Raw genomic sequence first — 22141 nt, 5'->3', positions numbered from 1 at the left:
TCTGCCATATCCTTTGATTCTGTCACCTTTTTTTATGATCACATTTTGTGGTACAATATCTGTTGCTCAACAAGTCACCTGGGTCTTTCTCCTTAGAGCTTCAGGTGATGAATTTCCATTAAAAAAATGTTATTCTTGCGTTTAGAAATTACTGTTTAATACTGCAGTCTACATGTGAAGTTATCTTCTTCTTCCCCTGTGGTATTTTTAAACCTGTTTTTGGATACACCTTTCTCATTTTCTTTGCAAATTTTTGAACATGTTTCTACTTCTGTGCTGTGGCCATTAATTAAAATATTAAAGACAGAATATTCAGTAATCTGTGAGAAACTTTTCTGTTCTTCTCAGTCCTGCTAGGTGGCTTTCCTGAAAGTACAACTTGCATCATTTCTCCTGTAATGGGCTTTTTACCTTAAAATGTTGTATTATATCGTCTTTTATGAACCAAATGATATCTTTTTTCCTCCATGTTAATTGCATCAAAACATTTTGACTTCTGACAGGAAGTACCGCATATTCTATTTTCCTTTCTATGGTACTACCCTGCATCCTGTAATTTACCAAAATCCTAGATTTGGATTTTCATGTTGAAGGTACAGGGTTTTTTTCCTTAAAAAAAAATTTCCTTTCAGTGCCACAATCCTATTAGTTTTTTCCTGTTTTGTCTATGCTTTAAACCATCCTCCCTGCCAGAAAAATAAAAGAAGATCAAATGATGACTGGAACAATAGGCCAGTCCAAAAAATATCCCATGACAGTGTGATGTATGTGCCTCATTCTTTGTCTGAAGAATTTTTCTTTGGTGTACTTTGCTTCATGGGGTTTAATTCATCCTGACCTGTCTCTCGCCATTTTTGTTCTGTCATCTGTGATTTTTCTTTGCTGTTTCTTTCCTTTTTAATTCCTTATTGGCACACTTACCCTTTTCTTGTTTGTAATGCAATTTCTGAATGTTTTTTTTGACTGCAGTTTCATTATTCTTCCGCTTTCAAAATCTGTGCTGCTCAAAGTGATTTTCATAAATGGTTCCTTTAATATCTCAAAGTTTGAACTCTGCAATCTTTTCCCAATTAAAGAATCCTACTATGTATTGTCATATGAAAACCAAACTACCTTCTTGTCATATAAAAACCATTCTCTATCTTTGATCATTCTCGTTGCCTTCTTCCAGTTACATAATAAATCCCTTTTAAGATGGGAGGACCAGGACCACACACAGTATTCAAGATGTAATTGCTTTGTTTCATTTTATAGTACTACATAGTTCAGGAGTATTTTTTTACCTTCATGTGCATTTATTTGCACTTATTAAAACTTCTGTAATTCTCATAAGATCCTTCAGCATTTTTTTACAGTCATTTTCATTTTTTCACAGCATTGAATAACTCTGTGGCCTCAGCAAACTCTTTGGAATGGATACGACAGATCCCTTCGGAGTACGCTGAGCAGTCTTAATCTCATTGCATGTCTGCCAATAACTGCATTTACACTGTGAAAACTGACCTTTTCTTTCCTAAACTTTTAACTAGTTACTAATTTATGAAGACCTTTCTTTTCCTACAATCAGGCTGGTTTCTTTAAGATCCCTTGATAGCAAATTGTGTCAAATACTTCCTGGAAATCTAGGTTAACCTTGGTAAATTCTTGGTAAACGAAGTGTCAGTCGGATCCCTTTAGTCCACATGATTCTGCTTGAGTTTTTTGGAAATGCTAAAAAAGTCGAGACATAACCTCCAAAAGCTGTACTACCCTGTCCTTGTTGTATCATATTTATCAGTGTTCATTAATTTGGTTATTGTTAAGGTTAATATAGTAAAAAATTGGTGAAAAACCCAATCTAAGTTATACATAGGTCCCTAACTCCTCCTAAAACCTTTAAAAAAAAAAGGGCATTTGTTGTTACTTCCAGTTCAAAGGAGTCCTAGTAATGTTTTCAGTCTCTGTATTAACAGTTCAACAATTACATATTTATTCTTTTACAACACTTAGTTGAGTGCTGTCAGATCTTAGAAACTTGATTTTTTTTCTGAGGAAAAAAATCTTCAAGTAATGTTTGAAAAAAAACCCCAACCCATTATTTAGAGCTCCTCTGCCTTCTTTCAAAAAAACCTGATTTCCCATAGAGACAAGAATCAGTAATACGTAACTGTGAATTCAATAACATATTGTACAGAATTACAGAACACGGACAAAGACAAGCAAACCAACCTCAAGTTTGTATTGTGGGGCTGTCAGGTATAACTAGAGATTGTAAACAGCTATTTTCCTTATGAAGTAATGATTCATATTTTCATTTATGACATGTATATAATGTATATTTTATTTAAGTAAAAAAATGTTTCACATTCACAATAATTATGCTCACACTTCAAAAATAAATAAAAGTAATAACGTTTAAAAAATTCCAAACATTGTTACACAGTTTCTCAAAGTCAGGAGGAGGAAATAATAACAGATTTAGCTAATGCTCTTGCATGCAGCAAGGAAGAAAATAAAAAATAATCCTTGTTGTTAGTCATTGCAGATGCTTTTTCAAACCTGGTAGTGTTAACAAATGCATTTACTATTCAGTGAACAGGTTCTGAGCACCTGTGCAATGCTGCGTTATACTCTGTCCTGACGAGGCTTGCTTGCAATCCTTGTTTGTGGTCTGGTATTATGTGGATGCATTCTTTCCTAACACTGCATATGACAGGGTAGCAAGAAAGCTAGTCATAGGAGGAGAAGGTGCTACTATCATAAAGAAGAAAAAACCAAAACCCTTCTATTTTCATTCTTTGTTGTGTAGCAGCTAAGTCCTGAGTAGCAAGTGTGTAAGAAAAGGTACTAAAGCACTTATTTCCATACTTCCATGCAACTAGAGCTGCTTGGGCTGCATTTTCCCCTGGTGTATTAAGATTCTCTCTTTACAGTGTATGTTTACTGTCTCAATAAAGAAATTTGAATATTAATGTCAGCGTTTGTTATTATGTTATGCAGAATGATTTTACATGATCCACGGGAAGAGCTCTTCAAAACAAAAGGAGTTGAAAGAACAGTTTTGGGGTTTGGTTAGGTAGTCATACAAGATCTGCAGCATAAATGCTATTCTGCTGACTGACTCCTCTGCCTTACTTGTGAGTGTTAAAATTCTTTGTGAAAGTTTAAGTGGCTCCTCTCGGTGCATTCTAGGCATTTTCTTCACTATAGGGAGAGCAACTGCAATACTCTTTAATACTTCAGTTAGAGGAAGTAGCTGAATTGATAAAACAGCTTGTTTCCTCCAAAAACAGTGATCTTTTCTGGCCCTGGCATTCAGCTGACCCATCACTGAGCCGATTCAGCTCACTGAAGCGGGCAGAAGACAAACCCCCGGGGAAGAAGAGGGAGGAGCTGAACAGATCAGCTTTGGCCATATTGTCTGACTGCACAAGTTGTCTTCCTAGCAGCTGCTCTGCTAAAACCACTCTGAGGGCCTGTACAACAAACCCTCGTCTATTCGCTGCCATCCCAGGTGTTGCAGGAACAGACCCCAGGAGTACTGAAATACCTGAGACTGGGAAGCACTGGTAATGGCAGACTGCTGCTCCAAACGCTCATCTGGCTTTGCCCGCATGTCAAAAGAGCTGGACATAAGACCCGAGTACTTACCAACACAGCACGCAAGACATTGTTATTAAACAGTGGTTGCAGTTCATTTTATGAACAGAGGTACGCTAATTGCAGTCACAGAAGACTAGAATAAAGAAGACTAATACAAAAGTAAATTCTTTTCTTGGTGGAAATTAGTAACTTGATCTGTCTTATTGGAAAATAGACACAATTTCTGTGCTGGAAAGACTGTTAAGCTACGAGGTTTACATTCACAGAATTGTGTATCGGTAGCGAAGCACCAAGTTTTTCTTTGGTGTCTGTTTCACTGCCAGCAGTGAAATAGGTTCCTGAGCCCAGGCTGTCCTGCCTGCCCCCCTCTCAGTCAGCTTCGTCATCGCTGGGTTTCTCTTCTGAATCATAATTTTCATATTCCTCATCCTCATATCTGAAGGCACCCTCCGCTTCAGCATCAGACTGACCTTCCTCTTCATGTTCATGTGACTGGTCAGACTGAGAGCTGGATCTTGACTGCTCCTCCTCTTCCTCTTGGGAATGGCCAAGTGACATGCCTGCCTTTGCCTCCTCTTCCTTCTCCTCATCCTCTTCAGGGTGCTGGTCAGAGGAGGGGCTGGACCCAGCCTCCTCTGCATGGCACGGCTGATGAGCAGAAGGGCTGGCTCTCGCCTCTTCCTCACCCTCCAGCTCACTGGACTGGCCATCCCGGGTGCAAGTTTTGATGCCTTTCCTCTTCTCTCTCTCCTCTTCCTCCTCCTCACAGGACTGCTCAGACCGAGGACTGCTGTTAGCTGCTTCCTCAAAGGATTCTTTTTCTTTCACTTTATTTTTGACAACTCTGAAAAGACAATTTGCACATGTGATTTTATTTTCAGGTTAGGTGCTTTCAAGTAGGTTTTAAACTACTTTCAGGTAATCTAGGACAAATCCTGGTAGACTTGGCTGGGGTGGAACCAGGGAGATAAAAGGGAAGGTGGGGACACTAGAGTCTCCTTTTATGCTAGAAAGTAACTCAACAGTATTGCTAATATATTTCTTCTTTTTAAAAAAAAAAATATCAGTGAAAGTAGTGCAGAATGAAGTGACTTCCTAGCAACCTGCCAGAATTTTTGGTGAAAGGAACAAATAAAAAATGCTTTTCTTCGCTCTTCTTTGAGGTGTGTTACGTAAACATATCCAGTGCTCGCTCTGTTTCATGAAACAGTATTTAATTCAGGAAAACCAATAAAAAATACATACTATTGCTAACGATAGTAAAGCTAACTACCTAGTCAAATATTTACCTGGGAAATATTACCAATAATTAAAAAAAACCCCAAACCTACACATCAAAAATTACTTTCTAGTTACTAGCTACATGGGGACGGGGGGGATGGGGAGGGGGGAGAAAGCCTTCAGTAATCTCTACCTTTCTCTGGCACCAGTGGAGATACTAAAATCTTCAGAACTGGAGCATTGTAGCAATTTAGTTGTTTGTCCTTTCTTTGAAACAAACTCTGGGCATATCCCCAGTGCTCTCAGTCTGTTAGAATAATGCTTTTCTGCTGCTATTCTGGCATTTTTCTGTAGGAAAACCACAATGGTTATGTGTTACCTAAATGCATTAAATGCCTGTCTTTCGATACTTTTTTTATATTAATACTCTCTCCCATTAATTGCATCTGATGAGTTGAATGACTATTCACTGCAGGGAAGAATGGCAAAACAATACTTGAAAACTTTACACCAGATTTTCCTTTTCTGTACCTAAATCTGGTTTGCTCCCTGCACCTACTGGCTAATGAAGAGTTATGTATTCTGTATATAGCCGGTGAGGGAGGAGGGGAAGATGTGGACATGTAGAAAAAATGCCCTTAAAAAGCAGTATTGATTAACCTTCTTACAGCGCTATTTAACAAATTACATAGATGTGTATCTCTGCCTCTGAAACTGAGGGTGTAAATTCTGTTCCTGCAGGTAGTATCGAAGTGAGGAGGACTCGCCCTCCAATCTACGCAGATGCTCCTGCCCCGCAGCGATGGCAGAGCAGGAAACCCACACAGCCAGAAGGGACGAGGGAACCAGCGATCTATGACTTGCTGCCTCTCTGGGTGTGGAAACAGGGCAGAGCCCACACTACCAGCACATGGTCGTACTGAAATGGAAACAGAAAAATATGCTGCACCTGAGCTTTACAGTAGACTCTAATTTCTTATCACTTCTTTCCCAGCTTAAACCTCTCACATTTCTGCTGTAACTTTTTGTTGTGTTTTCAGTTATCACATGATAACCCTATCGGACAACATATTTACAACAGTCATCTCGGTTCCCTGTGCAAACATGCCATGAATGTTTAATTACAAAATTTAGTAATATTTATACAGAGATGGGGCAGCAGAGATTAAAATGGGCTAATACTGGTGTGAAAAGTATTTTTTAGATATCTTCTAAAAATGTTTGACTAAAATGTCTTTTGCAGTATTTGAAGGTAAGTTTAAGAAGTAATACAGAAGCAAGACAACCTGAGTGACTCTTTCAAAGAGCAACGGCCTTTGGTTTACTCTTTCTTCCATTTCTTGCAACTCTTGCAAATATTCTTGCATTCTCTGTTTCTCATAATTCCTAAGGGAAATAGAGCACAAGAGAAATTATTATTAATTTATCATACAAGTAGTTTTCTACAGCAGCTAAATTGCTCATAACAAACTAAATATTACCCTACTTAAAGACACATAAAAGGTAAATTATTTTATGGTGGTTACAGGGTCTGAGGTATACTGTCTCACTGTCTACAGTAATTGCTTGCCTCTAAGTACTGAACAAAACTGTCTCTGGAGTAGTCACTTTGGATAAGCAGAGAGAGGTCCTGGCTAGTGAGGTTAAAGAGAGGCTGCCTGAGTTTGCATTCTTTGGGGTTTTTTGGGTACTAAGTGGTTTTTTTTTAATTTGGATACTTAGGGTTTTTTAAATGCTGACTTCATACCGACATATTGCAGTTGTTCTAAGCAAAACAAAACAGAATTTTAGACAGAAATTAGTATTATTAAATAAAAATCAGGACTTTAAGGTAAAGTTTGACGATAAGAATATTGCTACTTTAACCAGTCTGTTTCACAAGAGGGGTGGCCCATTCTCGATCACAGTATGATTTTTTTCCCTAGTTGGTTTTTCAAGGGCCCAATCAGTATAGAAGGATGATGAAACTGTTGATTCCTCAACTGAAATGGTATCTCAGATCATAGCAAGCACTAGATAATCCAGGTAGCGTGGGCTGTAATCCTCGGTGTGTGACAAAGACACGTTTTTGTGATGATGCCTCTGTACTGGGCCAGCTCTAGCATTACTAAATCAGACACTTAAGGGCAAGTATGAGAACTAGGGAGCATTTTACACTTCTGTCTCCTCCTGCCTCTTTCCCTTGCCATCCTCTGAATTTCTGCAATACGGCTGTGCATTAAGGCAAGTTATTCACCATTCTGAGGGAGTGAACTTCATTGTTGCTACTTGCTTGCTCTCTCAGGCGGCTTTCTACAAACCTAATTATCTGTTAGAAAAGCACTTACATTAATATACCTTATTACCCAGCCTATGCTGAAATAAGCATTATCAAGTTAAGCACTTGTACCAGCCTTAATGCATCAGCACTAGGGAAGTAATCTTGCTTTGTAATAGCATAATTTTATGTGCAGACAAGAATTAAGCATGAGTGTTTTACAATACTCTTGAAATCTGATTAAGCTAAATACTGTAATGTGGAGTTCACTGCTGAACGAACTCAAATCAAACCTGTAAACACACCCACTGTCTCTCTTAATTGTCTGCTCTGCTACCGTAACGCAAATTATTTTCTGCTTCTGTCCTAGAGTCAGCAGATCGTCTGCCCAAGGACACTTAAATTACAAAGCTCCTGTTATTAACAGTATCTGCTGGTCATGTTACAAAAGCAATTGTGCTTCAGCTCTTGACTAACAAAATAGTTAGAAGGGACTGCCCTCTTCAACCTGCATCTCTACCGCTGCATCTCTGCTCTCCAGGACCCTGTGTAAGCCCTGCTTCTCCTAGACCACTGCTGCTTTCTGTGTGTGCTTTGGCTTCAGCTGTCTTTGGGGGAGGCTGTAGGCGGGTGCAGGTGTACGCTGGATAGTCACTGGCTGCCCCTGTGGCCCAGCAAAATGCTTGTTACAGCGCTGCTTCTAGCATATCCCGGCTGAGCCACTCCACTTCATGCTTTCAGCAGGTGAGAATGCACGTGCTTCAGCTCCTGCTCCATTTTCTCTTTCTGGTCACAGTGAAGCAACATTGGTGGTGAATAACCATTAGAAAGTTTGCTGGTGGAACAACCTGCAGTATTGTCTCGCAGGCGGTGCTGCACTATTTTAGCAAGTTTGCTTATAACAGCCCAGAGTTTAAAGTCTATTAAGAATATATCCACAGTTTTCTGTTTGAGCTATACAGAAAGAAGAGACCAGTGTAAAGCAAAAAAAGAAATGAGGAAACCTTATTTGTAACCTTTCAACTCAGCCACAAAGACTGCCCTAGCCTCCACCCTCATTTCAGAACGATCTCTGTCCTGAACCGCATTCAAAATGCCTTAGAATTTAGTATGGTAGCTTAGAAGTTGCTAACCCAAGCTATGACTCTTGTAATCAGGCCTATCTCTTTACCATTCACCCTCATAGTGTTTTGCCCTACTACTGTCAGTTGCTGGCAATGTGCCTGGTTACTGGGAATTAGGATTCACAGGCACTGCCCAAGAATCCTGCCTGTGCCTGAAGCAGCAGGTGCAGAGCAGTCGGTACCTCTCGCTGTCTGCACCTAACAGCGCCTTACATGGACGGTACTGCTGCAGTGCCACCATGCCAAGGCAAATTATAAACCTCACTAAAGACCCAGTCAAACAGGACTAATATTTCCCACCCCCCCACCCCCCCCCCGGGGTTAAAAAGAACAAGAAGCAGCAATGGCTAAATTAGCCACCAATGCGAGGTCAAGCAGCACTCCCGGAATTAGATCAGCATCAGGGAGCTGGAGCCACCTGGCCGGCTAGCTTACCGCACGCTGAGAAGGCACGGATGCTTTTCCCTGTGTACTACTTTTCTCAGTCACATCGGAACAATTTTTGTATCTCTGCTAAAGTTAACTTTGGATCCCACTCCTCCGAAGCACCAGCAGCTTCCTAGTTAGCTGCTGACAGGTGTGCCAAGTTAAAATTCCTGCTCCAATTTTCCCTTCTTAAGTGGGTTCACAAAGTGAACTGTGGCAGTTTTGCTACTGTAGGAGACAGCTAGCACTGAAGTTGTACCAACACCCATCAATCCAGCAGTGCAAGGATATTCTGTAACTACACTGTTACTTTTCCTTTTGATTTTCCTTTAAAATTTTCCTAGTTAGTTGGTATGTCAATTGAGAAAACACGGGAGTCTCCTGGTAGCTAATCTATAATACTGTAAGGTGGAACATATAGAGCGAAATCATTAGAACAGGCAACAATTTCCCAGTTGGAATTTGGCCACTTTTTTAACTAGCTGCTTGTACAGTGTATAATTTATCAAATGTGTAAACCTGTAAGCTTAGACTATGCTATTTTTTTACATTGTATGTTTAACATACAATGTAGAATGAGAGGTTCAGGATTCAGGGGAATGCACAAAATACCTTAATGTTTTTAATTTGGATTTAGACATTTGAGCTAGGCTCTGATGTGGGTCATTGGCCTCAGCCCGAACTGTTACAATTTTCTGGAGTTTTTTCGTTCTTTGTTTCTGCTTTGTTCTGTTCCTTTTATGTTGTTCTTCCAGCTTTCTCTTTTCCTCAAGTGAATTCCTAGTGGAAAAATAAACTAAGGCTGAATTGATTTTAAATCAAGAGCAAGACTCCAAAGGAGATTCAAAAGAGAAAAACAGGGTGGAAACACGATTGGCATAAAAGGACACAAGCTATGTACCATTTTAAGGGATTCTGGCATACATACCCTAGGAAACAGCAGCCAGTTGTCCCTTTCCGATGGATGTTCTGAGAAAGATGCACTACTGTTTCTTTAACAATCATAAGTACTAATTAAGTCCTCTATTTAAATATTTTAAGTTTTATATTATAATTAAGCCCTTATATTAATATCTTAAGTCCTATATTCACTGCATGGAAGAATTAACTACATATGTAGAAATACAAAAGAAGTTGCTCTTATTAAAGTTTATATAAAATGGAGATCGTCACTAAAGTAGTCACCTTATGGCTTGCAGCCGTCGTCTTGTGGATTCTGTGATTTTTGGCAATTTATATTCTCTGAATCCTGAGAGAGGTGAATTTGCACTCGAATGTCTCATTTCCGGTTTACGTCTTGGAGAGGCATACGGCCAGCGTGTTTCTTTCAACTTCTCTTCATCCTCTTGGATGTCCTTCAAGATCTTCCCCTTGTTTGAGGGAATATATGGAGTCCGAAGGTTGAAAGGTTCACAGACTGTAAGGTGTTTCACTTGTTTTTGTTGCAGGAGCCGTTCCTGAAATTTCTGGTGTAGTAGTTCAAAATCTGGAACGCTTGCTTTGATCTGGGGTTTGTGTTGTGTTTGCCTTGGTTCCACGCATTTGTGTTTCTTCTTATTATTACCTTTTAAAGCCAGTCTGCTGTTGGGTAGAGATGAATTACGTAGCAACTCTTCAGCTCTCATCCTGATCCTGATTTCTCTGTACAGCTCTTCCTCCTTTAGCTTGTCATTAACAGCTGGACTGTAAACACATTTAGGAACTGGTTTTGCTTTGAACAGTTTTGTTTTCTTTTCAGGTGTGGAAAGATCTCTTAACTGCATTTTCCTGATTTCATTCCTTTGCTTCTCTCGTTCCATGAATTTAAATGGTTTCTGAGAAGCCAAAAGCCTGAGTTTGCTTCTCTCTTTCATGGACCTCCTGCGTTCTTCATTTTGTTGCACAATTTCATGGTAGAGTGGAAGGAAGACGGCAGCGGGCACTGGATTGGCTCGAAATTTTTTCTGACACTCTGCTTCTTCCTCTAGTTGCTTCTTCAATAAGTTCTTTTCTATTTCAATCTGTGACTTTGATTTGACGTTCTGTTCTTTTTTTCTAGCTTCTCTGATAGTCATCTGGAAAGGCCTGGGCACAGTAACTTTTGGTGACCATGCTTTCTGTTTCTTCCGTATCATTCTGAAGGCTGGCGAGCTTGGTAAGCTGTGTTTGGTGCGGGAGATGTAGTCTTCCACAGAGAACCCATCCCACATTTTTTCGATCCGTTGCTTAGCAAATGCAGATGATTCAGTGTCACTACCATCTTCTTCAAACACTGATTCTCTGTCAGACCCATCAGATATGCTTGAGCCTAAGGGATCACTTAAGTCAGAGTCTGAAAAGGATTTGTGCAAATTTAGAGGCTGATACAAGCTCTTCTCCCAAGTTGGCCTTTAAAAAAGGAAAAAAGAAATTGTTTTGGGTCCAGTCCAACAGTGATGCAAAACTTCCACTTTAAGGTATTAAAACCAAAAATTAACAGCACTGGTGGGATGAGTAGAGGAGGAAGAGATGGGAAAAGAGAAGCGCGCTGGGCACTCACGCCAGATCACAGTTTTAAGTAAGTGCCGATCACGAACAAGTCAGCACTGCTCAAGAAAAGGCACTGCGCTCTACTAAACACGTTGCCCAGTCTCTGCTGCACCCACACTTGTAAATCTCAGTCCGTTAGCAAGGTGAATAAGCATCATTTATTCTTAAAACTAACTTTTCTGTGATTATCTGCTTAGAGCAGATGGGGGGAGTAACACTTTCCAGCCCCAGAAAAAAAGCCTGTTGTTTTACAGATGTCTGCAAAGCATCTGAAAATCTTCAGATAAGGCACCGCTAAACTTACCTACAACACCTCTTAGAAGCGGCATTTTTCTTGTCCAGGGGTTGTGTTCCTTTTAAATGCGGTTTATTCCGATACATACTTTCTAATTTTGCCATGGTCTCCAAGTGGGCGTTCTTCAACTCTTCTAGCTTCAGGTAATATTCCTGATTTGAATGGCACATTTTGGAGACGTCTATCCACTCGTCACAGTCTCCGTTTTGAGAGACAGTTTGCTCTTTGTCGGTATTTGAATTCAACTCAAAACCACCCTAGAAGAGAGATGTTTGTAAAATTTTCTCACTGTTAGAAGAAAGGGGAACAAGCTTCTTAACATTGCTTTATCCTAATTAAGTCTAAGGAATGAGACAGTAACACCAAATAGATAATGTAAGTGCAGCGTTACACGGAATAATCTTACTGCATGATATTTTATATCCTAGTGGTCCTGTTTAAAGCATGTAAAAATTCCAAAGTCTATCCTGTAATGAATATATTTATACCAGGAAATAAGATCAAAAGAACTTAATAAAAGAAAAAAGTTTAACTATTTTGTAAAGTGTAATTTTTCCTTGATCACTATGCAGCTCTAAAAAAGCCCTTATTTAGAAGCAAACAAAACCACAACAGAACCTTCTCTGCCTCCCATTTCCACAAGCATCCTAAAAGTAAGTCCTTAGATATCTTGTGTATTAATGTTTATTTTCATAATTTACTGTGAAACAACAGGGATTCTGCACAGCTTATGATTCCAACACTGGCTGCTTGCAGCCGTTTGCAGGTAAGCACGTTCTTTAGTTATTTTTAAAGCTTACAGAAGTTAGAGAAGTTGTTCAAACCAGGTTAGTCTGCGTTACAAAGGCTTCCTTTGTGTTATTTCTAAGCACCGTGTTTTGAAAAATTAAGAGCACAGGTTTTTTTATCAAAAATTAAAGTGATATTTTTTCACACAGAGGGATTTTTATAAACTGACATTCCAACAAAATTACTTTATGTTGTCAGGTTTTCACTGCAACAGTCTCTGACTCGTTTTTTTCCACTGCATAGCGACCTAACAACAGGAGTTACAGGAGCAAAGAGGTAAATGTGAAGAGCCGTTACGGAGCGCAGTGCTCTGCACCCGCTCCCCGACGCTGCGTATGACCCTCCTGTTCGGAGCCACCCGGGCTCCTGCCCGGCCCCGGGCATCATCCCCCCTCTGAGCGCCGCGGTGCAGCAAGCTGACGAGGAGGCTGGCGCTGCGCCCGGCCGTCGGGCAGGTTCCTGCGCCGCTGCGTGGCTGCGCGGGGGTGGCGGCATGGGGGTACTGGTGGGTGGGTGTGCAAGTGGGTGGGTCAAGGGGGTGCTGGTGCGTGGCTGTACGGCTGAGCGGGTGCGTGGGTGTACTGGGGGGTGAGCGTGCAGGTGGCTGTGTGCGTGGGTGTACTGGGGGGTGAGCGTGCAGGTGGCTGTGTGCGTGGGTGTACTGGGGGGTGGGCGGCTGCGCGTGCCTGTGCCACAGGTCGCCGCCCAGCGGCGCAGACGCGAGCGAGAGGCCGTGCGGGCTCCCATCCCGCGCTGAGCCCATCGCCCGGCCTCAGGCCTCCCGCGCCCCCCGGCTGCCCCTCCCCCCCCGGCGGTACCTGCGCGGCGCGGGGCGGCGGCCCCCGCTCGTACAGCGCGGCGGGCGTGCGGCGGCGCGGGTGGAGCGGCGGGCGCACGCAGGATGCGGCCAGGCGCGCGGCGCGGTGCGCAGCCTCCATGGCGGGGCGGAGCCTCCGGGGCGGCCGGGCCACGCCCCGCGCCTGGGCGGCAGCGGGAGGAGCGGCGGGAGCGCCGGCCGCCCTGCCCGCCCCCCGGGCCGGCTCCCCCCGGGCCGGCTCCCCCCGCGCCCGCGCCCGCTAGCCCCGCCGAGGTGGCCGCGGTTGCGCCGCGCTCCCCCCGCCCGGCCCCGCTCTGCGCCCCTCGAAGTTCTGCAGCATCTTCTCCCGCCCCCGCGTCTGTACTTCAGCGATTCCAGAACCGGGGTAACCGGGATCGGCGGGAATATTCTCCCAACTCGGCACAGAGGCGTTACCGAGCCACACGTTTATGGTAGTGGAATTACGAGTATTTTTACCGTAAAGAAGCAGATGAATAGATTAAATCACACACACCAGTTGTTCTAAGTCTTGTCAAGAACTGGAAGTTCGCGCTATGGCAGGCAAGCTTTAATGGACGTTAACACCCAAGCTACAAGAGATCATCGCTGGATGTCCTATGGGACATTCAACAGCTCAGGCTAGGAAGCAGAAGCTGGAAAATGTTTATTCTAAACTATGAAATGTAACATTAAAAACAAACTAAATTAACTCAAAACTGAGTTCTCGTGAAGTTCCCTGGTAGCCGAGAACCCCCACACTACAGCTCACCCTACCCCCATCACTACCTGATGCACCAAGACACAGGGACCAGAACAAGGGATGTCACTTTCCCTTACGCAGTAATCCAATTCAAGGGATATTCTAGGACTTTGTTTAAGACAGTGTAATTTCCATTATTATACAATAGTATACTTTAGTATACTTTGATTTTTCACGCACCTTGGGGAAAACAGCCTGATCGGGGGCTGGGTGTGGAGCTTATGATGTCTAAAAGCTTCCACCACTGAGTAATACCCCTCAATTTGGAAAACTTTCATAGAAGCAGCTCCGAGCAAGCACGTCACTAGAGCGCAAATTCAATGGTGTTTTTAAGAGTATGTTACAAGAGCTAATTATTTGCTGTTAAAACTTTCCAGAGCTAAGTGCATGTGGCACACAAAAGCAAATATAACAAGGTTTACCTTATTTCCAGCAAATTTATAAAACGAAGACTCAAGCAGACTACCGCATGTTTATTGATAAACAGGATTTCCTTTTTGAAAACAGTTACTTTTTTTTAAATTAACCTGATAAAAGTACGTAAGCCTCTGGGGGCTTCAAGACAGTTCACGCAGGTGCTTCTGGCGAGGAAACCAGACCCCAGGGAAGGAGGTCTAGGGCACGGTCCCCAATCTCCGGAGGTTCAGCTTACCGCGTGTTCACCTGCAAAGAGGAGCTCACACAGTCAGTCACGCCCACCAGATACGCAACAATTACGTCTTCACTTAAACATCGTGGCTTTTTAGTCACTTTTAGCTCCTTACTTTAGTGCCAGATTTATAATGCATTTCATTTTGTTCCAACTGCGGTTAGTAGAAGACCAAATGGTTTAAGTAGCATACAACTGAGAAAACTACACCACAGTTGTATTTTGAGGTACAGCAAATTAGATGACAATAACCATCCTGGTGCTTGTGGAAAAAAAAAAATAACCAAAACAACGCAAACACTACTCACCACATCATCAATCTTAAGAATACTGCGCACAGTTTCTGTTGCAAGAGTCAGTGCACTCAAAGACACTAGCAGTGGCTGGACAACCAACTCCTCCAAGATGTTGGAAATGCCTCCCTATGAGAACAAGGAGCTTTTACTTTTTGCAAATCAGACTACAGTTTGATTTGCAAGTTTTCTTTTAGTAGAATCCCAAGAAGAACAGTCAGCTCTAAACTAGCCTATCAAAGGGCTTGTACTCTCCCACCCTCAACCGGAATATTATGGTACACATCATCTCCCCCAAGCACTTGGCATATCCAGTCAAAAATCAGCCATGAGAAAAGATAAGCACAGTTATGCCAGCTTAAGGAGTGACAACTGAAAGAAGCTAGCCCAGGTGTGCTACTCGTAGCATACGGGCACCTTCTGCTGCCGGTAATATTGATGGACCATTCTAAATGGATCCACTTTTGTAGCTGAAGTAACGTTTTTGAAAAGATACAGGAAGTTTCTTGTATTTAATACCTGCTATTATCAATACTCAAGATAAGCTGTTAAAGCCTCAGCGAATAAGCTATCATCTACCTGAACACTGATTTTAGGGACATTTCGACACTTAGGAGAGACAAACTTGCCCTGTCCTTAGCTCTGCCCTAATGCTGCGTATTTTCCTTGTACTGCCCGAGTATTTTTTTAGCTATGCTATGCATATAACAGTTACCTTTCTGACGTTAATGCCAGCTGTTTTCTCTCCTTGAGCGTGTCTGTTTCTTAGCTCTGTTACAGTTGAAATAGGGTTGAGACCAGCGTTCTCAGCCAGTGTAGACGGTATGACTTCCAGTGCGTCTCCATACGCACGGACGCAGTACGAGTCCATACCCCTCAGAGTGCGAGCATACTCATTCAAGCGCAGTGCCAACTCAATTTCTGGGGCTCCACCTCCTGCTATTAAAGCTCTGCGGACAAATTAAAGTTACACCCCATTTCACCTCAGTACCTAAATGATTAGCTCTCTGTAGTATTAGCACACTGATTACTCTAACCAAACGCAGACGTTACCTTTTCTTAACTAAGCATCTTATGACACACAGGGCATCATGAATTGAACGCTCGGCTTCTTCTAGAACAAGTTTGTTGGATCCACGTACCACAATGGTTACAGTTTTTCCAGGGTTTGTGCAGCCTGTAATCTAAAACATAAACCCGAATACTAAGACCAAAAAAAAGTGCTTCTGGACAGAAACAGACTTTTTTGAGTTTGTATTTGCAACAAATTGAGCAACAAAACAAATTGAGTTTTGAGTTTGTATTTGCAAGCTCTACAACAGTACTGACATCTGGCTAAGCAAAACCACTACACTTCCCAAGTCAGTGGCTACTCAGGGATCAGAAGTAGGCACTTCAATGTAGTAATTTCGGTAGTAAAAAAACATTAAAAGTTAGCACTTGTTATTAACATAATTAAGTAGGTATTAATATTTTGTCACTCACTCACCTTTATTAGTTTCCCAGAACTGTTCAAGTTGACCTCCTCTGCCAGCTCAGCAGACCCCAGCATGTCAGGAGTAAACTGGTCAATATGAGCAACAGGCTTAGTTCCAATTGTCTGAAAAAATAATGGGGGGAACAAAAATAATCCAGCACATGAACTGCAAAGTCAGCAAGTACACCACGTAACTTCTTCTGCCTATTACAGAAAAACGCAGCTAGGACTTTAACTTTTACATCTGTACTGAATCTTTCTAGAAATGTGACTGTTCAACAGAACAGGAATGGTTTTGAGGGATGTATCGGAACATGAAGCTCATGAAGTGTCACAATAAATGGCACTGGCTGGGTACAGAGTTTTGGGGTAGACTTTAAACACCACTGCTACTTTAACAGCCATTTATAGAACTCACTTTACCTTACATATAAACTCAATGTCATCTCTTTCAATGTCTTTAACCACCATGATCTTCATTTTGTTCAGAAAATGGAGGGCTAGGTCACTAAGAGCATCCCTAAAAACAAGAGGGAAGTAGTCAGTCCACAGTGCTATTTTAGTAACCGGGTCATACTACTAGCCAGTTGCATGCTTCTTACCAGCAGTGCTGAAATTCTTCAGACTGCAAAGTAGGGATGTCATTAAACTCAAAATATAGACAACACTAGTGCTGCTTTCTAAAGGTATGGTCACTGTTACAGCCAGCCTGATGCTCTGCCAAGTGTGACTGTTAGTATTTGGCTTCAATCTTCCACGTATTCCAAACAATTCCAGCTGTTCCCCCAAACACCCACATAAGTCAGTACATCGGTATTAACATACCGCAAAATAGACTTCTGAATCAGCAGTACGTTGCATCCAGCCTTCTTAATCTGCTTCACTAAATTTAGAATATAGGCTCTCTCCTCACGCAGTACTCTGTCCATTTGCGCATAATCAGAAACAACTATTTGGTTGTCCATCTATTTAATAAAAAAAAAAAAAAAAAAAGAGAAAGAAAAACAAGTATTATGCACTCCTGACTTTAAAAGCAAGTGTTAAGATGTTCCAAATTCTTTAACTTAGGAGCCTGCGATTCAAAGCAAACAAACATGACAGTAGAATATGTCTAATTAGAGATTGTTTAAATCATGAGAAATACTGGACTTTTGAACTATTTTCTTTCTTATACCAAATCCAAGTTCTTAAAGAGTTATGAGTATCTATGCAATACCCAGCAGACCTTCATTATAGCTGTGGAATAGAGCTGACATCACATCATCTTAAAACCCAACGTGTTACCATTACATTTGCATCTCCCAAGTACTACAGCAAAAGGTTTCACTGTGGTCATGGTTTAACTCACATCTGTCTTTGGAGCAGACAAGCAGAACTGAACGAGGCCAATTTTGGCTTTTTCCACTCTGGTTACACCAGTATTTGCCACCTTCTGAGTCAGGACTAGTCCTTCAACCAGTTCACAGTCATCAATTGTGCCTCTGGAAACAAAAAACATCTATGACTCTAGCACTTTGGGAAGCTGAATCCAGAGACAAAATTCATCTAGTTACGAACTGTTTCTTACCCCAACTTCTTAACAATTTTAATATCTCTCAGGTCCACACTACTAGCTGTAGTTGGGTCAATCACCTTCATCACTGCGTCCACACTCATTGGAGAAAGTAAACTAGAATACTGACACACAACCTAAGGGATTGAATAGTAAAGAAAGGAGAGGGAAAAAAAGGTGAGAGATTTAACACTGATAAACAGTAAACTCAAAAAAATACTGACACTGTATTTCAGTGTCTGACTCTGAATTTTAAAACAAAGCTTGTTTTCCCTCCTTGTCCATCAACCAGATGTCATAACGTGGCGTCTTCTTAATGGCTGCTCCGTTTAAAGGAAAGCACAGCCATGTGGGGGGAAAACCCATGCTTAGCGGCTTTAATTTCTCTTGCTTAGACTCTTAGAAGAAGACTTTTGAGAGTTCCCAGATTATTGCACTGGAAGGGAAACTAGCACACTTCTCCAGATTTGGATACTGTCTCAGGAGTTTCTGCCACATGAACCAAAACACCCTGCACAAACTGCTGGCAAAAGCTCTCAGTATCCCACCCGATTCTTCTGTTGCTATTTTCACTTGAGGCTTGTTTTTACACTTACAGTCGACATCTGAGATCGCCATGTATTTCAGAATGGCATTCAGTTTGAGTGCTTCAATTTAATCTGAGGCAACCATGACTTTCTGAAAAGTCAAAGGCAATGTCTGAAAACCAAGTGGATTTGTGATGCACAGGGTATTCTTATCAAGCGAAGAGCAGCAGGAACTGGGAAAAACTGAACAAAAAAAAAAGGCCCAGCTACCCTGGAGGTACAAGCTCAAGTATCAGTCATACCTTTGAATTCAGCGAAGTAGTTGCGCTATTCAGCAAGGTTTCTCTGTCACTCAGTTCAACCGGCTGTGCCATGTTGGTCAATACTTCAATACCTTTATCCAAAGCTTTCTGGAATGACTCTGAAATGATGGTGGGGTGAATTCCTGTGGGCAGTATAAAAACGCTGTTAAACAGTCATGCTTTCAAACCAGTGGTTTTTTTGGGTTTTCCTCACCCTCTCCTTCCTTTTTAAGATTAGAGAGGCTCCTAATTGTCAGAATAAATTGAAGATATTTTAGCAACACGTGTTCTTCATGAGTGTATGACCTCCCACACTACTTTCCAGTTTTAAAGCTGAGGAAAAAAGCTCTACCGTTCCTAATAATTTGTCCTCACAGTCAAGTACAGCACATTTCCTTGCAGTGTCTGACACCCCAGAAACATAGTTTCTCTGTTTTCTTTGCCCTTGGCATTCTTAAAGCTGCTTCTGTTCAGGTTACCTACAAGGAGCCTAACAGCAATCTCATTTCAGATTTCCAAAGACTTGTTTTCTCCAAGTTGTGTATGAAAGTCCTTGATGTCTCTGTAGTGTGTGACACACCCTTTATCTTTTGAAAGCAGGCAGCTTACGGGCAAATGTTAAGACAGGGATCTTCTAACTACCTCTTACAGCAGAGGGTGCCAGGCTGCTGGTCTGGCAGCACCACCAGCACCAGGAAAGGAAGTAAATGAACACAAGCAAACTACTGGTAGGGGCCAGAAAGAGGACAACAAGCAAAATGGTGTCTGCCAAGGTGACGCCAAGTTTAAGTCCAGATCTGAGGCAGAACAGAACTTTGCAGGTCCAACCATCCTCACTATTTCCAGCACACACAGAAACCTAATTCTTATGTGGCTGGCCAGCTACAAAAGCTCCTGAACTGCAGGAAAGATGACTACATGAGAATGCCCTGAGATGATGGAAAAGAACTCACATTTTTTCCCTGACTAGACTTTTTCAAGAGCCATATATTACAAGCGATGGGAGGCGATAAATTTGCCAAATATAAAAAAACCTACAGAATCACTGGTCCCAAATTTCATTTATACTTTCTTAGACTATCTCTGTCCATGCAAGAAGTACAAATACAATCAAAGTGAGTATTTGCACAGAAACATTTATCACATGATTAGCTACTACTTCCTGTATCAACAGTAATGCATTAAATTAAAAATAAAAAGCTAAATGGATTTTTTAAGCAGGAGTGGGACCCAAGTAGAACCTGGGTGTGAAGACTCCAGTTACCTCTCATGTTTCAACCGGACACAGGTACTTTAAGCTTCATTAGATACGTGCAGGATTTTAAGAGACTTACAATTACCTTCAGTCATGTTTTTGTATTAAATATATTATTTACCTTTCTGAAGAAGTCTGGAACAGGCATCCAAGAGAGCTCCAGCAATGACAACAACAGATGTAGTGCCATCACCAGCTTCGATATCTTGTGCTTTTGACAGCTCTACCAACTAAACAACAGATTATAACAAAAATTTATACATACTGCCACTTAATTGCAAACACTGACAATTGCAACAACAACAAAAGGTAGTCAAGAATGCAGCATTACCGAAGTTAAACTTGCTATCAGGACGAATCATGTCTTTTCTAATCTGAAGTTTGTACCTTTTGTGACTTACTTCCCATACTTGTACACCTATTTCGCTGAAATACAGCTATGGTAAAACGAAACAAAAAAGCTTTTCTCCCAAGCTTAAATCTGATCACACCTGTCTAACAGGTCTACCTTTCCCCTTCCTGCAGGAGGGTCACAGGAGGCTCATTTCCACCTCCAACCACAGCCAAATCTAAGAGGTCTAACATCTCAAAAGGCCAGGCTACCTATCCTCAGGCCACCTGACCATAACATTAACTCATACTCTTCTTTCTTTCTCTTCTGTCCTAGTGGTCTGGGGCATCACTGACTCTTCTCTCTCAAATGAGAGGTGAAAGTCTGGGCTAGATGCTTTTGTGTCTTACAGCATGACCAGAGCTATTATGCATAAGGAACGTGGTAAGAAATAAGGACTTGGAACTCTTCAGCACATTTTACAATCAAAATATATGTTCCTGGAGCACACGGCACAAAACTTCTTGCTCTATCTAGTGAGATACTAGCAAGTAACGCTCTTCAAATCCACATAAAGTGTTACTATGCTTTTTTGTCCCAGAAATTAAGCTCTGCCGTTGTCCAAGCAATGGAAAACAAACAGTTACCATTTTGGCTGCAGGGTGCAGAACTTGCATTTGTTTCAGGATAGTAGCACCATCATTAGTGATTGTCACATCTCCTTTAGCATCCTGAATCTGAGAAGGAAGAGGAGAAACACAGCTCTGATCAGTAACTACAGATCTTTAATTTGATACTTGATGTAGAACTTTTCTCCTGACATTATTTTTCGGAGACGTGCATTTAGGTCACACGTTCCCTTAAGTAAATGAAAACTAGAAAATAATTTCAAGACAGAAGATGGCATCCTACATAAACCACGCTGACTTTACAGCATCTCCAGTAAACTTAACATTTTAAACGTTTAAGTATGAAGCTTACCATTTTATCCATTCCCTTTGGTCCAAGGCTTGTTCTAATTGCATCGGCAACAGCTAGGGAGAGGGAAAAAAACCCACACGTTTGCCAAGAAGATCTGAAGAGCTACAAGCGCTGGTTCCACCATTCCAAACGTTTCTCCTGGCCAGGCGGCGCCTCCCGGCACCGGGCAGTGCCCAGCCACCGCGCCAGCACCGAGCAGCGAAGGCACCCGGCGCTGCCTCGGGGCTGCTTCCCACAGCTCCTCTGAAACAACGGCCGCCTGGCCACGGCCATTTTACAGCTGAGCACGGGCACGGGGCCGTTCCACGCCGAACAGCCCGCCCGCGGCCTGTGCCACACGCCGCACACGGCCCGCACCGGGCCCGGCGCCTCCCGCCGCCACCAACCGCGGGGGCGGCCAAGGGGAACGGCTCGGCACCCCAGCGGCGCGGCCCTGCAAGCCAGGCCCGGGCCGGGCCGCTCCCCTCAGCGCGCCGGGGCCGCCCCTCACCTTTGCCGGCGGAGATGTTGCTGAAGCGGATCTGGGAGGGCTTGTCGCGGTCCTGGTAGGTGCCCTTGGCCCGGTTCCCGGCGCCGCCGTGGCCCTTGGCCCCCGCGTTCTCCGGCATGGTCGCCCGCCGCCGATGGGCACGGATGGGCCGAGCGGTAACGGCAGCCCCGCCGGGAACCTTCCAGAAGGCGCCGCCGCCGCTCCCCCCGCCTCGACGCGCCCGGGTCCTGCCGGCTGGCGCCCGCCGTGACGTCACGCGGGGCTGCCCGCCGCGCGCCCGCGCCCCGCGCGCCCAGACGCGCCGGCCCCGCCCGCCGGCGAACGCCGCGGACACCCAAAGGCCCGCCCGCCGCCTGCGCGAGGGGCCGCGCGGGGCCTCGCCACGGCTTCGCGCCCAGCGGCGCGGGGCGGGGCTCCGGGGGCGGCGCTGCGCCAATGGCGGGCTGGGCCCGCGCTGCCGCCACCGCCGCTAGGGGGCGGGGGGGCGCGCCCGCGCTGAGGCGGG

General features: G+C 43.2%; 2 protein-coding genes and 1 long non-coding RNA gene across 11 annotated transcripts in view; 1 reads left to right on the top strand and 2 right to left on the bottom strand.

Moving 5' to 3' along the window:
• LOC130157329 (uncharacterized) overlaps window positions 1-6001 on the top strand; it is a 36811-nt gene extending 30810 nt beyond the window's left edge. For all 8 annotated transcript variants that reach the window (XR_008824808.1, XR_008824806.1, XR_008824805.1 and 5 more), the window contains one exon: window positions 5545-6001. This is a non-coding gene — a long non-coding RNA (uncharacterized LOC130157329). The remainder of the gene's footprint in view (window positions 1-5544) is intronic.
• FAM161A (FAM161 centrosomal protein A) lies at window positions 1755-13229 on the bottom strand. 2 transcript variants are annotated; one of them, XM_056356730.1, is made up of 7 exons: window positions 13021-13229; window positions 11423-11670; window positions 9796-10977; window positions 9223-9390; window positions 6090-6189; window positions 4997-5151; window positions 1755-4426 (listed from the first exon to the last, which is right to left on the bottom strand). In XM_056356730.1, exons 1-7 carry the CDS (start codon window positions 13138-13140, stop codon window positions 3952-3954), a joined length of 2448 nt encoding a protein of 815 aa, XP_056212705.1. In that variant the 5' UTR covers window positions 13141-13229; the 3' UTR covers window positions 1755-3951. The 2 variants fall into 2 exon arrangements, with proteins under 2 accessions (XP_056212705.1, XP_056212706.1); XM_056356731.1 differs by lacking the exon at window positions 9223-9390 and having other exon boundaries at window positions 1756-4426; window positions 13021-13228.
• Window positions 13230-14232: 1003 nt separating this feature from the next.
• On the bottom strand, window positions 14233-21880 carry CCT4 (chaperonin containing TCP1 subunit 4). Its single transcript, XM_056356735.1, has 14 exons — window positions 21637-21880; window positions 21147-21199; window positions 20813-20902; window positions 19956-20064; window positions 18580-18722; window positions 17766-17887; window positions 17547-17679; window positions 17024-17163; window positions 16622-16718; window positions 16211-16321; window positions 15775-15905; window positions 15437-15671; window positions 14737-14850; window positions 14233-14442 (listed from the first exon to the last, which is right to left on the bottom strand). Exons 1-14 carry the CDS (start codon window positions 21752-21754, stop codon window positions 14428-14430), a joined length of 1611 nt encoding a protein of 536 aa, XP_056212710.1. The 5' UTR covers window positions 21755-21880; the 3' UTR covers window positions 14233-14427.
• Window positions 21881-22141: the final 261 nt, after the last annotated feature.

Source organism: Falco biarmicus, chromosome 12 (assembly GCF_023638135.1).
Source record: "Falco biarmicus isolate bFalBia1 chromosome 12, bFalBia1.pri, whole genome shotgun sequence".
In the NCBI taxonomy this organism is placed as follows: Eukaryota; Metazoa; Chordata; class Aves; order Falconiformes; family Falconidae; genus Falco; species Falco biarmicus.
The sequence above is the reverse complement of the archived record's forward strand: the minus strand, read 5'-3'. Positions and strand labels throughout refer to the sequence as shown.